The sequence below is a fragment of the Micropterus salmoides genome, unplaced genomic scaffold (genome assembly GCF_014851395.1).
Source record: "Micropterus salmoides isolate LMB-PRFRI ecotype aquatic unplaced genomic scaffold, ASM1485139v1 Ms_hic_scaffold_12, whole genome shotgun sequence".
Taxonomy (NCBI): domain Eukaryota; kingdom Metazoa; phylum Chordata; class Actinopteri; order Centrarchiformes; family Centrarchidae; genus Micropterus; species Micropterus salmoides.
Window position 1 is genome coordinate 6,373,202 of NW_024040263.1, and position 14,878 is coordinate 6,388,079.

Genomic DNA, 14,878 nt, shown 5'->3' on the forward strand with positions numbered 1-14,878 from the left:
GACACACACATACAGCTTCTCTTGATCACGCACACACACACACACACACACACACACACACCTTTGAAAAAGTTAGCAGCAAATCCGGCCTTGTTAACCGTCCCGTCCGAGACAAACTTCATCCACAGTGTGTGCGAGGTGGAGCGCACATCTTCAGGTTTGTCGTAGCCACAGAATCGACCAATCAGAGGGCTCGTCTCAAGAGGGCCGTCTCGGACCTCCAGGTAGTCGTAAGCACAGCTGTCGTGCCTCTCAATCTGCAAAAACATTCATAGGTACACAGTAAGACACACAAGGCAACAAGGCAAGTGCAAAACCTCCAAAAGGAAAATTCCACATTTTCTCAGTGAAGCCAAATTTACAACAATAAATAATTAGGTATTATTCATATCCCCTTATGTAAAGAAAAATATCATTCTTAAAGTTCGGCCAAGAAGAAGCAGACATAGAATAGAACACACAATAGAATAGAATAGAATAGAACAGAATAGAATGTAATAGAATTGAATGGAATATAATGGAACAGAATATAGTAGGATATAATAAAAAAGAATAGAACAGAGCAGAACAGAATTGAATGGAATAGAAAGGGATAGAACAGAATAATATAGAATAGAACTGAACTGCATAAAACAGAAAAGAACTGAACAGAATTGAATAGAACTGAACAGATCAGCACAGAATAGAAAAGAACAGAACTGAATTGAAAACTGAAATGAACAGAATAAAACCAAACTGAATAGGCCTGAATAGAATAGAGTCTAACAGAATAGAATAGGACTGAACTGAATAGAACAGATTGGATATAGATAGAATGGAATATGAATTGAATTCACAACACACACACACACTTACTGGTTTTTTACTTATTTACTGGGATATGTTGAAATTAATTATTCTTTTTTAAATTTATTTGTAGCTTTGGCAATATTGTTGTTTTACATTCATGCCAAAAAGCTGAATTGAATTGAATAGAATAGAACTGAATAGAACAGAATCAAACAGAATTGAATAGACCTGAATAAAACAGATAAAAAATGGTTAGAACTGAAAAGAACAGAATATAATCAAACAGAATAGAGTTGAACAGAACAGAAGAGACTATAATTTAATGAAAATAGAACATAATAACATATTATTGTCTGAGAAAGTGTTTGATCTTAGCTCCTGTGTAAAAGTGAACTTTGATCTTATATATGTGAAGTCAGGTTGGGTAGAGACTGAGTTGTTTAGTACGCTGACATTTTTCCAGCATTTTCCAGCAACTGTAAAACTAATCCTCAACTGCTCTGTTTCTGTACACAGACACACACACACACACACACACACACGTACACACACCACCACCACCGTTATTAACTACCAAGCAGCTATACGAGCGTGAAATTTGACCCAGACATTCCTGAGCACACACAGAGGGGGAGAAAGAGAAAGAAACACACACAAATGTACAAGTATACAGTGTACACACACACACACACACACACACACACACAAGCATACACACATAAGTCACCTCAAAGGCCTGGAAGCTGAGCCCGACGTTGTATCCCTCGGACACAGTGATCCTCCACACACACTCTTTGGAGGGTCTGTAGTCATCTGGATAGTTGGGAGACTGAATTTGTCCTGAGTCCTTGGTGATTTCTCCTCCACAGATCGCTGCACAGGAGAGACAGACATGGATTAGCATTAATTGCACGGACCAACAACACCTGAAACACATGTATGTATGAATTACGCAAGTCCCAATGTATTTATTTATTTCTTTGATTACTTGTTCGTAAGGTGGAGGAGTTACCTTCATAAATGGCAGCGAAGCCTTTTCCCACCCAGTTGCTGCTGCTGCGGAACTCAATCCACATCCTGCTGTCAGTGGAGATCAAGACCTCAGGAACTTTATCTCCGCAAAACCTGCCTGTTAAAAACACACACGTAAAAACAAACCCTGTAAGAACTTGTGTTGTCCAGTGATTATTGAAGAGCCTAAGTCGCTCCCTCCCGCTGTCGCCCCATTGGACCTTATTTCTCGTTCATTGCTTGCTACTAGCTAGGTAACTTAACTATGTTCCACGCACAAATGTATCTCTCCTGATGTGTTTAATCCAACAACTCCTGGTCCTTTCATCACATCATCTCCTTAGACGTTAGCTTTAGTAACGTTAGCGTCATTGAGAGAAAAAGTTATAACATCACAAATGCGACTTTCCTGACTTGCAAAATTATCTTTTAAATTGACAATTGCACAATTCAAACAGGCTAAATAATTGGCTACCGTACATATTTTTTCCTAAATAAGTTCCTATGGTGGTCCCCCGGAAAGGGAGGGGGGGACTCTCTATAGTTCTGCATCAAAAAACACAGCATCCTCAATCATTTCAATACAGTCACTGTTTATAGTGCTATTGTCGGTCTGAACACGGTCTTAAAGTCACAGCAGTCTTAATCAGTAAGGTGATTTCAGCAGAATAAAAAAGCTAATTAAGGGACAAGGTAATACAAAAAGGCACAAATGTCCCGCCAGTTTATTAAAAGGGTAACCAGCGGCCCTCTGGCCCTCCTTCAGCTCATCCAGGGCCGACTGTGCCTTACTCTTACCGAGCAGTGGAGCTTTCCTCCAGTATCCATCCCGAACCTCAATGTAGTCATACCAACACAGACTGCTTTTATACAGATCCATGGTGGTGAAGTTAAAAACAATCTGGAGGAGCAAAAGTCAAATATTTAATATATTTAATACAGATGTTTGCACTTTAGAGACCAGAGGAGGAGAGGCAGAAAAGAGGAAAAAGGTGCTGTAGTATTTGGATATAATCAATATACAGCCATTCCATCAGCAGTTTCTTATTGTTATTGCACGTACATTCTCTGCACTGCAGGGTGCTACTGTGTGTGTGGGTGTGTATGCACCTTTTCTCCGGGTGTAACAGATATTCTCCAGACACAGTGTGTGTATGAAGGGTATCCATTGGGGTAACCAGGAGACGAGAAGTTGCCCGTTGACTCTTGAAGCGTCTCCCCACATGCTGCAACACACATATACACACACACACACACACACACACAGACACACAGATGGGTTTTTGTGGTGACTCCTGCTGTTGTACATAATCCTTTCAGCTGTGTACTGATACTTATTATGCATACATTACTAAAGAACACATGGCTCTCATATCTATTATTATCCTCAATATTTTACTACCAATTATATACTCCCGTACAACTATTTTGTCACACAACAGCCTCATACACCCTCTGCCAATGTCTACAATATCTGATCGGTCCATATGGAAACTGTTAGACACTTATTTCTGATTTGGAAAACAGTAATTAAAGAAATTTAAATTACCCTCCTTTGTTTTAGTTTTGCATGTTGGAGGCTGCAGTATGCGTGCTTGTATTCCTGTGTGTATCAGTATACATGTGAGGTCCGACCACAGTCATTAAGCCTGGTCACCATTCAGCAGAATTAAACATTCCCCAGCAGTAGAGTCATTTACTGTACGTGAACAAGCATGACAGACTTGAAATTTATCACAGTGAAGGCAACAAAAAACTATTACAGACGAATGGGAATTCATGGAAAATGATCAGACAATATTGCTATCTTAATCCTCCATTCTGAGTTTAATGCAGTCACTCCCTCTCAAAAGGAGGTTAGCCAAATGTGCCCCTCCTATCCTATCATGCATGCTGTTTTCCCCCACAATGCCCTGGGGCTCTGTTCATCTGTCAGTGAATATGGTATCACTCAAATATGACCTTATACGGTTGGAGTTGTATCTATTTCCAGCTGGACACAAAAACACAGTCTTGTATTCCGCTCCTGTATTAAAATGGATTCAGTAGAATAACATATATACTGTAATATATATGGAGTTATTAATACTTAAGAATAAAATAAATGCCATATTATTAGATAGAATTGTATTTTAACAGAACAAAATTAGTCAAACAGATTAAGTACACACACAAAAAGAGATTTTCACGAATTTAAGGAGACCAGAATGGTGACAAATATTATTTAATCCGTTTGTCTCAGATAAAGTACATTGCGCGTACATGATGACCTAAGTGTGAACTCGTCTTGGGGATGCGAGTATGTGTGTGGGCCAAAAATGGATGGCAACATTTGCGATAGTAAACCTTTGCGACATTACTGCACAGTTTGGCCTAAGAACCGATCCAGATCACATCAGAACCGTACAACAGGGACCAGAGGGATGCCAGAACAGCACGGGTGTGCGCAAGAACTGCTGGGAAGAGTGTGTGATGTCTCTGAGTCCGAAAACAGAGAGGGAAGTGTCACAAAAACAAATTACTCAATTTCACCTCTGTGCGTTGGAGAGTGGAGGGATGGGTACGTTTTACACCAAGGATATGAGAAGATAAACAGAGGTCATCTTTTGTTCCAACAACACACACACATACACACACACTATGTGGTCTCATAGTAAATATATCAGTACCTGGACATCTATACAGCTTTCTCGCTTGTGCAATATCTCCTTTACTGAGCCTGGTCCGCTGGCCAATAGCAGGCCGCACCCCGTTTTCATCTCTGGATGGAAGGATGGTGTCGAGGAACATCCCCCTTCAGGATAAAAAGAGAGATTTAACACAAATCATACTCTGATTCCAAGGAAATCAACTATACATATTTCAATACACATGGATTTATCATCAAAACAGTATAATAGAGCAATATGACCTCCAAGCAAATGCTGATCGCCAATGTTGTGTTTTGTGTTTTCATGTAATCAGAAGAAGAATTTGTGTTATCAGAAGGCTGAGAAGTCTGAAATAATGCTGAAAGGTTTAAATAAGTGAAGATTTACAATTTTTCTCAAAGTATATAGCGTATATAGCTGTAAATGTCCACAACCACAAGGATTAGAGCTCAGATGCTCCAACTCAGTGGTTTATAAACTGACCTCACAAGAGGTTTCAGGATAAGTCTAGTTGGTCATGAGATTATTAAAATGATATGAAAGAAGAAATAGAAACTTTATGTTGCGCAGAATCGTTTCCTTATACTTTTCTCTACAGCTTTGCCTTTCTTCAGAATTACTAGTTTTAGCTCTTTCGGTGTATAATAATTATTTACTCCCACAATAAGTGATTTTTTGACCACTTGGAGGCAGTGGAAACAAGATGTGAACACAACACTAACATACCATCACCTTTTTTGTCGATATGGTGAACTTGTTAGTAAACCGTTGCTTATTTACACATCCAGCAGTTATGAAGCAACACTATTATTCATTTGACAATGTCATGTTTCTGGCCAATTGATGAATTTATGTCCAATATTTACTCTTAGCTTTTGTTCTCTACCAACTCCTGAGGGACATATCTGTCTCAATAGCTGCTAAATGCTCCTATATGTTCACTAGCAAGTTGCTAACTGTGTCTGTCTGCTGTGCTGAGCAGGTAGTGTACAGTGGGTTTTGGAACTTTTTCATTGAAAACAGCTGCCTGCTGTGGAAAAAAAACATCACTAGCTGAAACTCTACTGTAAAGCTCTGTAAAGTCAAGGGGAGCTGCAGATTTGGGTGAACATACTCTGCAGGTTCTTCTCTATAAGCAACCCCTTTCTCATTATCACATTATCATATTTAATACTAACACATTGTGTGGTTTATGCATAATTAAACATTCTTTCTGGCCTAAAATCTGTCTAGTAGTCTGTCAATCTCCAAAATTTAGACAGTCAATGTGACATGTGGGCTGCGTGAGTCCACAAACAAAGCAAACCGGAACAGCAGCACTCATTCTGTATTAATTTTTAACAGTTTGCACAGAGCCTTTCCTTGCCCTGGATGATGAAAGTTGGTCAGGGTTAGCTCTAACTAACAACAACATCCTCAAGGTCACTATTTAACAAAATTACAGACTTTAAAGCTGTGAAAAATCTGTTGTGTAAACTTATCACAAGAGTCAAGAGATAAGATTCTGCCGCTGGTTACCTTGAGAAGGTGTTCCTGGCGTAGTGCATGATGCTATCAAAATCATATGCCTCCCCAAGAGAGTTGACCTCCCCAGGCTCCATCTTGAGGAAGTTATACTCCTGTCCTGAGAACCACACATGTGCACGGACAGCAGCATTAGAAGCTTAAAAGCTTTAGTGTGCTACCATAAACACTTAAACAGATATGTTCTTTACACAGCACTGTACACACAAAGGATAACTTGAATGATTACGTCTAAATAGATAAGACATTTGAATGGCATTTACTAAACTACTGACAGTCCAATAGAGCAGCGAAGTTGAGAACTCTGATATGTTTCTAAATAAAAACTTGGGTCAGGTCTTATACACTGCTATGTCATTTGATTTAACACCTGTCAGATTGCGTTGTGGTGCAGAGGAGTTTGTGGGAGGAAAAGAGACAGTCTGGGGGTCAGGGTGACTTCACAGTCATTAAAAGACTCATTCACACTCAAACGGGGCCGGACACGAGTGTGAATTTGAAAACTTACACGCACACTGTGTCCATAAATGTCCTTACTTGTCTCCAGCTATAAACAATCCCAGATGATTCTAACAGAGACCCAGGTGCATCTTCTGATTCTCACCTGGTTGGATGTTATCCCGGATGATGGTCACATGATCGTCACGGTCAGGCCGCGTGTGCTCATGCCAGAAGCCAATGACGTGGCCGAGTTCATGCACCACTATGCCAAACTTGTCACAGTTCTTGCCTATGGAGATAGCCTGGGGCCCGTTGCCACGACGACCCACATAGGAACAACACCTAGTAAGGATTAGTAGGAAGTTGATAGCAGGGAGATGATTTTTTACTACACATTTTGGCAGTGGAAAAAGCATCAGCAGTGCTGTATGAACACACACGCACAAACACACACACATGGCCTTTTCAGGATTTCCTGCCCAGTATTACGTCCACCAGAGGAAAAGCAACAGGATTTATTTACATACAACACTCCGATAACGCTTAAGTTTCATAACTTAATGTGAATAAGCTGTGAGAATTCACATAACGCTGCTCACAGAACACACACACACACACACACACACTCATTGTTTTTTCTGGTTAGCCGAGACATCCGTGCCAGGCTAACAAATCTGATTAAAGTTATCCAGCGAGCTGATTGCAGGGTAAGGATCAGGAGTCACTGGAGTAGATAGAGTCTATTCTTCCAGCATTTGCAGCTGTAGTATCAGAACAACTACAACTTGCTCCACAACTGGTGCCACAAATCTACTGAGGTTCTTTCATAACCCATTACATTACACTCCACTACATTATTTTTCTGCATTTCCCTCTCGTTTCTGTCTCTCTCTGTCACACACACCGCATATCCAATCTGCAGGATATTTATACATCAGATTAAAGTGTCTAATCTCTGATGCAGCCAGCCTATCACAGAACACAAGACAACTGGCATCACCAGTTAACACGCAGATCTTTCACTCATCTACATGGCCTTTAGAGCCCATGGTGATGTTTTCAAATCGGTACTTTTGTACATCCAAGAGTCAAAACTCAAAGGATTGTTATTCACAGTAATATAAAATAGAAACAAGCAGCAAACCCTCATATTTAATAAGCTGGAACGAGAAAATCTTTAATTATCACATTGCTGTTCATTCATTTTTTGATTATTAAATAATTGCACTTTCTCAGATATTTTACATATCCTACTCTTTAAACAGCCTGGAGAGAGAAACCCAAACGCCCTGATTTGAGCCACCCTCGAACCAAACAACTTACAACCAGTCAGTGAAGTGCCACTACTGTACAAACACACTATGACCCCACCATGCTGCCACTTGACAGAACAATGCACTTCTGCAGAGTATGAACAAAAAAACTGCACGAACATACAAAAACTTAGACTGAGTAGCGTGATTGGTGGGATGGGGAAACAGGAGCAGGACAGGAAGGGAAGTGGAGCCATTGTTGAGTGACCGTATCGTCTCTCACTGTGACAAGGTCACTGCTGAACTCTAGGTATACACACACACACACAATCACACACACAAAGAGATTCACCGAACTCACCCACAGGGTCTGTAGGTGAACACTATGTAGCTTTCCTCATCTGTCTTCTCAATGAAAGTTACGCACGTCTGTTTCTCCCAGTGACGCATGGCCTGCTTAAACATAGCCCTTTGACTACCTGAAACACACACATTTTACATCCTACTTTCACACAATCAGACGTTGGCATGGACGTTACTGTTAAGCAGTACGGGCAGCAGTCCAGTATAGTTGCTTACCAGTGAAGTTTCCTCCTATGACGTAGGGAATGACTCCCCCAGGCCATATCCTCTCAGCTCGGGAAGTGGCCGCTCGAGGAATACGGCTCTTTGCCACTTTCCCAGTGTTCACACCTTTCCCAGTTTGGCTCTTGGGACTGGCAGCTCCCTTGCTGGAGTTCTTGGGGAGATAGTCTAACAGAGTGAAGAGAGAGAAACAACCGTCAAATCTACCTTTACCGCAAAGTTCTTGTTCATGTTATGTATGTTCAATAAATTACAGGTCTATTAATATGAATAACAGTTCATTAATATCCTCTGAGATTATTGGATCACACTATTTCTTATTATACGTGACCTTTCAGAGTTTGTTCTCAGATTAGAGAATATTAAAACTCAGAGATAGCTGTGGCAGTGCAATATACTGTTTTATTAAACACTTAATTTAAAGACCTTTATAATGTATACTGAATGAATTGAGTTGTGCTAAAAATGGGTAACTCAAACATTGTGTAGTTGTGGATCTGACTGTGCTTCAGTAGAGTCACTTGCAAAGAGCATAGAGAAGGAAAACATGCTGGAACTGTCAAAGGTCTCGCAACACTTATTGAGTATTGAAAACAAATAATGCATTTCAGCCTGTAGTGTTCGTCTGGGTCTGAATGTGTTTCAGAGGTTTGCAAATATTTACAAATACTTAACATGTGTTTCCAGCCATTTGCAGGAATTCCAAAGACTATAACTGTATTTAGATTACTAAAGAGACTCAAACAGCCTTTGTAACAAAGTTGGTAGCTAAATTTAAAGGGTCATTATTTTGTCCAGCAAATGTTTATTCAGTTTGGTCTCCAATTATTGTTTTTATTGCAAGTGATATTCAAAAAAATATATACCTTTAACTGCAGCTTAAAAGCAGAAAAAGAAACAACTTTCTGTGCAGCACTGCTCCAAGCAGGGCACTTCATACATCACCATTCATTCCAATATAACATTATAAAATCAACTTGCAGACTCTTTAAAGTTGCTTGACATTGTCATCAATCACAGTGAACATTTCATCACCATTTCCATCAGAGTTTGAATGGTTACAGTGGCAAGCAGTGAAGTGCAGAGACGTTGGTATTCATACTGTATTAAAATAATAGGAAACCTGGGAGATCTAGGATGCCATCATGGTCTCTGGTAACAGAAATTAAGAGTGTGTAGTAAAGTTTAGGCTCCTTACCTAAGCCAAACCTACGTATTCTCTCCAGCAGTAGATATAAAGATCCTCTCTTCTTAGCACTTTCATGTTCCTCCAGGCCACCTGACACACACAAGAGCCAAAAATCAAAACATGAACAATGCACAATAAATGCTGATATCCTCAGGAGGCCCCTGTCTTCTTCCTTCCTATTCAAGCTGCTTTACTCTGCAGCCGATGGGTAATGAGAGAGTTTCAGAGGAAACATGAGAGCGAGCATTACATGATGATTACTGAGTGAGAGTGAGATGTTGAGTCCACTTACCAGATGTGTGCCCCTGCCGGGAGTGCGTGTGCATGTGTGTGTGCTGTGTGAGGTCTATCGTCCTGTCAATCTGGAACATGCGCAGGTCCTCCTCGTCCAAAGCGATGTCGCCCCAGAATGCAGCTGGAAGTTAAGAGAAAAACATCTATTATAACCACAAACAGCTGAATCACTAACACCATTATCCCTGGAAATCACAAGTTTGTCAAGGGAAAGAGGTTAGTGTGTGTGTTTGTGCGCTCTTTATGATTCAAGTGACTATGTCTCAAGTGTTTTCACAACTTGTATCAGATTTTAGGACTTGCTTCTCAACCGTTTTCCATATTTCAGGTCAGAGTCATCTCCGAGATTGTGCCTGTTTATTCAAGAGTGCTGCCCTCTGGGTGTAAGGCAGCCATGCCTTTTGGTCAGCGAGTTAGATGGCCATGTAGGTATGTGGTATTTCTTCCAGAGTGAGCCATCCCCAGTAAAGTTAACAACTTAAATTTTCTTTAATGCATAAAATGGCTGTTTTGTTCTTTGTGTGTGGTTTGTCAGTCATAAAATTACCATGGCTGAGGTGAAAAGTACGGAGCCGGAAAGGGGGGTCAGAGTTGATCTGCCTCTGAGCCGGGAGAACGCTGAGATGGAACGGTCTGTGTGAAAAGCCACAACCGGTATGCCAGTGTTGTGTTACATATAACCATCTTTTTCTATCATGCCGCTGGTTACGCAAAGCCCTATGTGAAAGCACACATGGTTGCGGGATTATGCCACAAACTTTTGTTTAGTATGAATGAGCAAATGCGGCATATTGGCGGATATTCTTTCCGTGTTTAGTGAGATATCTCTGTGTGAAAGCGGCTAATTGTAACTGTGCAAGTGTGGATAGGGTGCTCTTGAAGAACAGCGTATACTGTAGCTCTCAGTGAAACTTCCATGATTAAAAATAAGTTTAAAAAAAACTGATATCATTAACCAGAGGTGATCATACCCATGGTTTCAGTCAGAAATAGAGATAATAACAAAAAACTCTACAAAGGCTTAAAAAGAATTTGTAGACTGTGGATTTGAAAACAAGAAATTTACCACTTTTCTTCAACATGTGGTTACTGAAACAACAAGACCCAAACAAAATCAACATCCAGCGGATCCAGTTAACTAGGGTCTTTTTCCAGAATGATGTCCTGTGTCAAGGCTGTTCAGGCTTGGATTAATTTCAGTTCAAGTACAAATTTCTTGACCTGCTAAGACAGTGCAGGTAAAAACACCAGGCAGCAGGCTGCAGTAGCTGAAGCAATCCTGGTACAAGTCACGTATCAAGAAGTAGCTCAGGTGTTTTCTTTATCTGTAGAGGTTAAGCCATGACATGAATTGAATCCTCTGGTTATTGATTTTCAGGGTTATAGCAACACTGTCATACCATAGTACAGAGTCATAGTGGTTTCACTCACTCCAATTACACAGCCAACACTACAGTCAAATACCCGGCAACTTGTGTTTGATATCAGCCTCCCTACCCTACTCTCTGTCTTTCCCTGACACACACACATACACACCTGCCCCTGGTGGTCTTACATTGGTCTGATATCAGACCAAGTGACACTCCCACCACTGTCCCCTCCACTCCTTGCTCACCCCTTCCTCCCTCCCAACTCCAACCACTGCAGCATCTCCCCACTCATCCTCCTGCGTCTTTCCACACAATCTGGTCAAAAGTTCCAGCACTACCCGTGAACACTGTCCACAACCATTAAAGGAAAAGTTCACATTTCATCAAGTCTGTCTTAAAACAATACTCACACGTATGTACATTGAAACAGATGGTTGTTGTGATCATTCCTCCTCTTTACTGGCCGTGAAGAGATCCACTCTTAACGTGATTCCAAAAATCCACAGTCCTCACCCTGTTCAGCCAAAGGGGCACCAGCAGCCTCAGATAGTCAAATCAAGAGGGTACTTTCAGCTAGAATCCCTCCGCTGTTCTCAGCAACTAAAAACATTTATAACTTTGCAAGATACCCACTTGATTTGACTATCTCAGACAGCTGGAGCTTCTCACCCATTAAGATGCTGATAAAGCCATGTCATGACCTCTCTTCCCATGCAAGCTGGACAAATGAAAAGTTCTCTGTGACCACCAGCTGATTACCACTGTGGGTCCACAGAGCATCCCTTAATACCTTGAACAGGATGACTCTGTGACTGTGTGTTGTTATTTCTTTGTGTGTGTGAAAGCTGAATTTCAAACAGCGCCATAATTTTTCAATCCATCATCGGTTTCATTTGCCTAATCTCCACGGGTCTTCATATGCACAGGAACTAGAATGCACAAAATGGATTTGTCGTTCCTTGTTCAGTTCTTGAGTTAAGCTCTTCTGGTTTCATAGTTCCTTTGAAGTTCTAAAAAAAAATGTGTGTGGAACGTAATGTTTGAAATTCCAAGTGCTAAATGACAATATTCCGTTGATTTGTGGTGGTGTGTTTAAGAGTGCATATGTCAGCCATTACAAACACTTTTTCTCAATCTTAAAATCACTTCTGTTCCCACAGTCCCACAGCATTACTCATCTTTCTTTCTCTCTTCATCATCTTACTCAAAAATGTCCCTTCCCTTCAACCAGTGATACGTATGTGGTTGTGTTTCCATCACACACCCCTCAGCACCAGACAAAGCACATCTTGGATCGCTTGTTCACCCAGTTTCTTTCTCATTTTTCTCCCCCGCTCCTTCCATATCTACAGTATCTCTCCCAGCCTCTAACAATGAACAGCTGAATGATAACCATCACTAAATGATTAGCTGAGCTGAGTTACTGCCCTCCACAGGGATTCAAGACACTAATACATTAACAATGGCATAGGAGAAGATTGTCACTTAGCTAATCAGGATTGCCACTAAAGGAAATGGGGGTCAGGGTGCCATTGTGCTCGACTCTGAGCTATTGTTGCAGTGAGGAGCAAACCACAAAGACCACAGATGGTTTACAAATCATGATATAAGAATGTTCATATTAACCTACTATGCAGGCTGAAAGTAATTGTTATTTTCATCATTAATTTGCTGGTCTGTAAAATTTCACCAAGAGACAGAAGTAACATCTTCAAACAACTTCTTTTGTTCAACCTATCCCCCAAAATATTCACTTTACAATAATTTAATCCAAGCAAAAGCATTGAATTCTAAATAATTAATCAACTGTGACAATAGTTGCTGATTTTCTTTTCAGTTGTTCTGTAATGCAGCATTTTGTCACTTTTAGTTAATTATACTGTTACGTCAGTGACCTGTTTGTCTGACAATAAAACCTGTTTCCATTGTGGGCTTTAAAAATGGCTTAATTCAATGAGTCTTTGGTCGAAAAATGCAGTAGTCACACTTGCCAAATATAAAAAGGGGTTTATTTTATTGGGAGGAGGTTGATGTTGGAGTGGTTTTTCCATATAAAGCTACAAAAATAACACTATTACACCAGCAGTTGTACTATGATGTGGTCTGAACAGGCGCTGGTACAAATGTTTTTTTGCCACCAAATTGCACTGTGGGCGACACAATTTCTACTGACACTCCCCTCTACTACAAACTCTGCCAAAGTGGTGTCATAGTGAGCCACAAAAACTGCCAAATGGGTGCAAAAAATCCACTTACAACTAAAAGAAACTCACCAGCGAAAGGTCATTATCTGTGTCAATTCTCATATAAACATAGACCATATCACATTGCACCTGCAAAGTAGAAATGACATTCCCCTGGCTTTTGTTTCTATTTGTGGGACAGTGTGTTTGTGACATTACACACCTAGTAGTTTTGGGTATTTCAGGACAACAAGAGAAACTACAAGGACTAAAAGTTTTCCAGAGAAAAGGAGCTGACACAAGCAGAGATACAAAGCGAGAAGAGGAGGGAGAGTACAGTGATAGTAAGTTTGGCCCATTGATTGTCGGGGTCTTGTTAATCCATGGAGATACCATAAATAGCCCAAAGTCAAGCCACTGGGTGAGGAGGGGTGAGGACAGTGAGGCAGGGAGATGCAGGAGGAGAAGTATTGATCCAGAAAACCCAGGACGTCCCAGGAGACCTACATCATGCTGACCAGGGCCTTACTGTTCGCCCTTCAGCAGGGGCACTGCAGCAAACACACACACAGGGGCACACACACACACAACAGGGATAATGCACCAAACACAAACTGAGAGGCAGACTTCCCTCACATGCATCCACCAGCACCATGTTGGCTGTTTGGAGAGTGATGAACTTCTCAGGCAGACAGGACTAATGTCAGCTTTGCTGCAAGTTTACTCTGCAGCCCGGTAACAAATGTCAAACAGTCATTTGACCAACAGTGGTTCTGACTGTTTGTGAGTGTATGTGTCTTTATAAGAGCTGAAATGTGAACATTTTCAGTCATCGTCGTGCAACAATGTTCACTGAAACATAATTTTAACCTTAACAATACAGCACAGGTATATACTTAGCTGTTACTTGTTGGGGCCTATGAAGTACATAAACTTTTTCAGTTTTTCTTTTACTTTCATATGTAGCCCGGGGTTTTATTTGCTAAAATCACTGAATTGACCCTGCTTTTATTTGGGACAGGCGTCCATATGGGACAGGCCTTAAATTCTTTTTGCACAAAACTGAAACTACTATGAAACAGTTTATTTATTTCAAACAGAATAATACTTATGTAAAAATTATTAAATAATATCAAATACACGTCATTCAGACGGCTAATGCGCTTTTATTTTGAAGGCAGCAACCTCACGGAAAAAACACGATGCAGGATGAGATGTTAGCAGACAGAGAGCAAAGGACTTCACATGACAGGATTCACAACTTGGATTAATTTTTCTGAAAAGCTGTTTTGATTCTTTTGATCGTTGGACCTTTACAGACTAAAGGAATATAAATAATCAAGGAATGAACACATTCAGACTTAAAGAACGGACTTAACGAGCGCTTCAAAGTTAATGTGACTCAGCACTTTATTCAACTTTTCTTCTCTTGGAGCCATGCAGGTTACACCAGTAAATCTAGAAGAATTAGACTTTGGGTCTTGTTGTTTCCGTTAAATGACCTTAACAGTGGAGAATCTAACTGATCTAAGGATGTTCAGCATGTCCATACTGACACATTGATACGTTTAAACATTAATATTTGTAT

The 14,878-nt window shown here is 40.5% G+C and overlaps 1 protein-coding gene across 2 annotated transcripts in view; it reads right to left on the reverse strand.

Annotated features, from left to right (window-relative positions):
• The window catches only part of tll1 (tolloid-like 1), a 49,177-nt gene that overhangs the window by 20,953 nt on the left and 13,346 nt on the right, over window positions 1-14,878 (reverse strand). For both annotated transcript variants that reach the window (XM_038713068.1, XM_038713067.1), the window contains 12 exons: window positions 9,736-9,858; window positions 9,453-9,533; window positions 8,249-8,422; window positions 8,031-8,148; window positions 6,580-6,758; window positions 5,970-6,075; window positions 4,470-4,594; window positions 2,911-3,026; window positions 2,599-2,701; window positions 1,802-1,918; window positions 1,517-1,662; window positions 62-257 (listed from right to left, as the gene is read on the reverse strand). In XM_038713068.1, coding sequence (XP_038568996.1) covers window positions 62-257; window positions 1,517-1,662; window positions 1,802-1,918; window positions 2,599-2,701; window positions 2,911-3,026; window positions 4,470-4,594; window positions 5,970-6,075; window positions 6,580-6,758; window positions 8,031-8,148; window positions 8,249-8,422; window positions 9,453-9,533; window positions 9,736-9,858 — 1,584 coding nt within the window. The remainder of the gene's footprint in view (window positions 1-61; window positions 258-1,516; window positions 1,663-1,801; window positions 1,919-2,598; window positions 2,702-2,910; window positions 3,027-4,469; window positions 4,595-5,969; window positions 6,076-6,579; window positions 6,759-8,030; window positions 8,149-8,248; window positions 8,423-9,452; window positions 9,534-9,735; window positions 9,859-14,878) is intronic.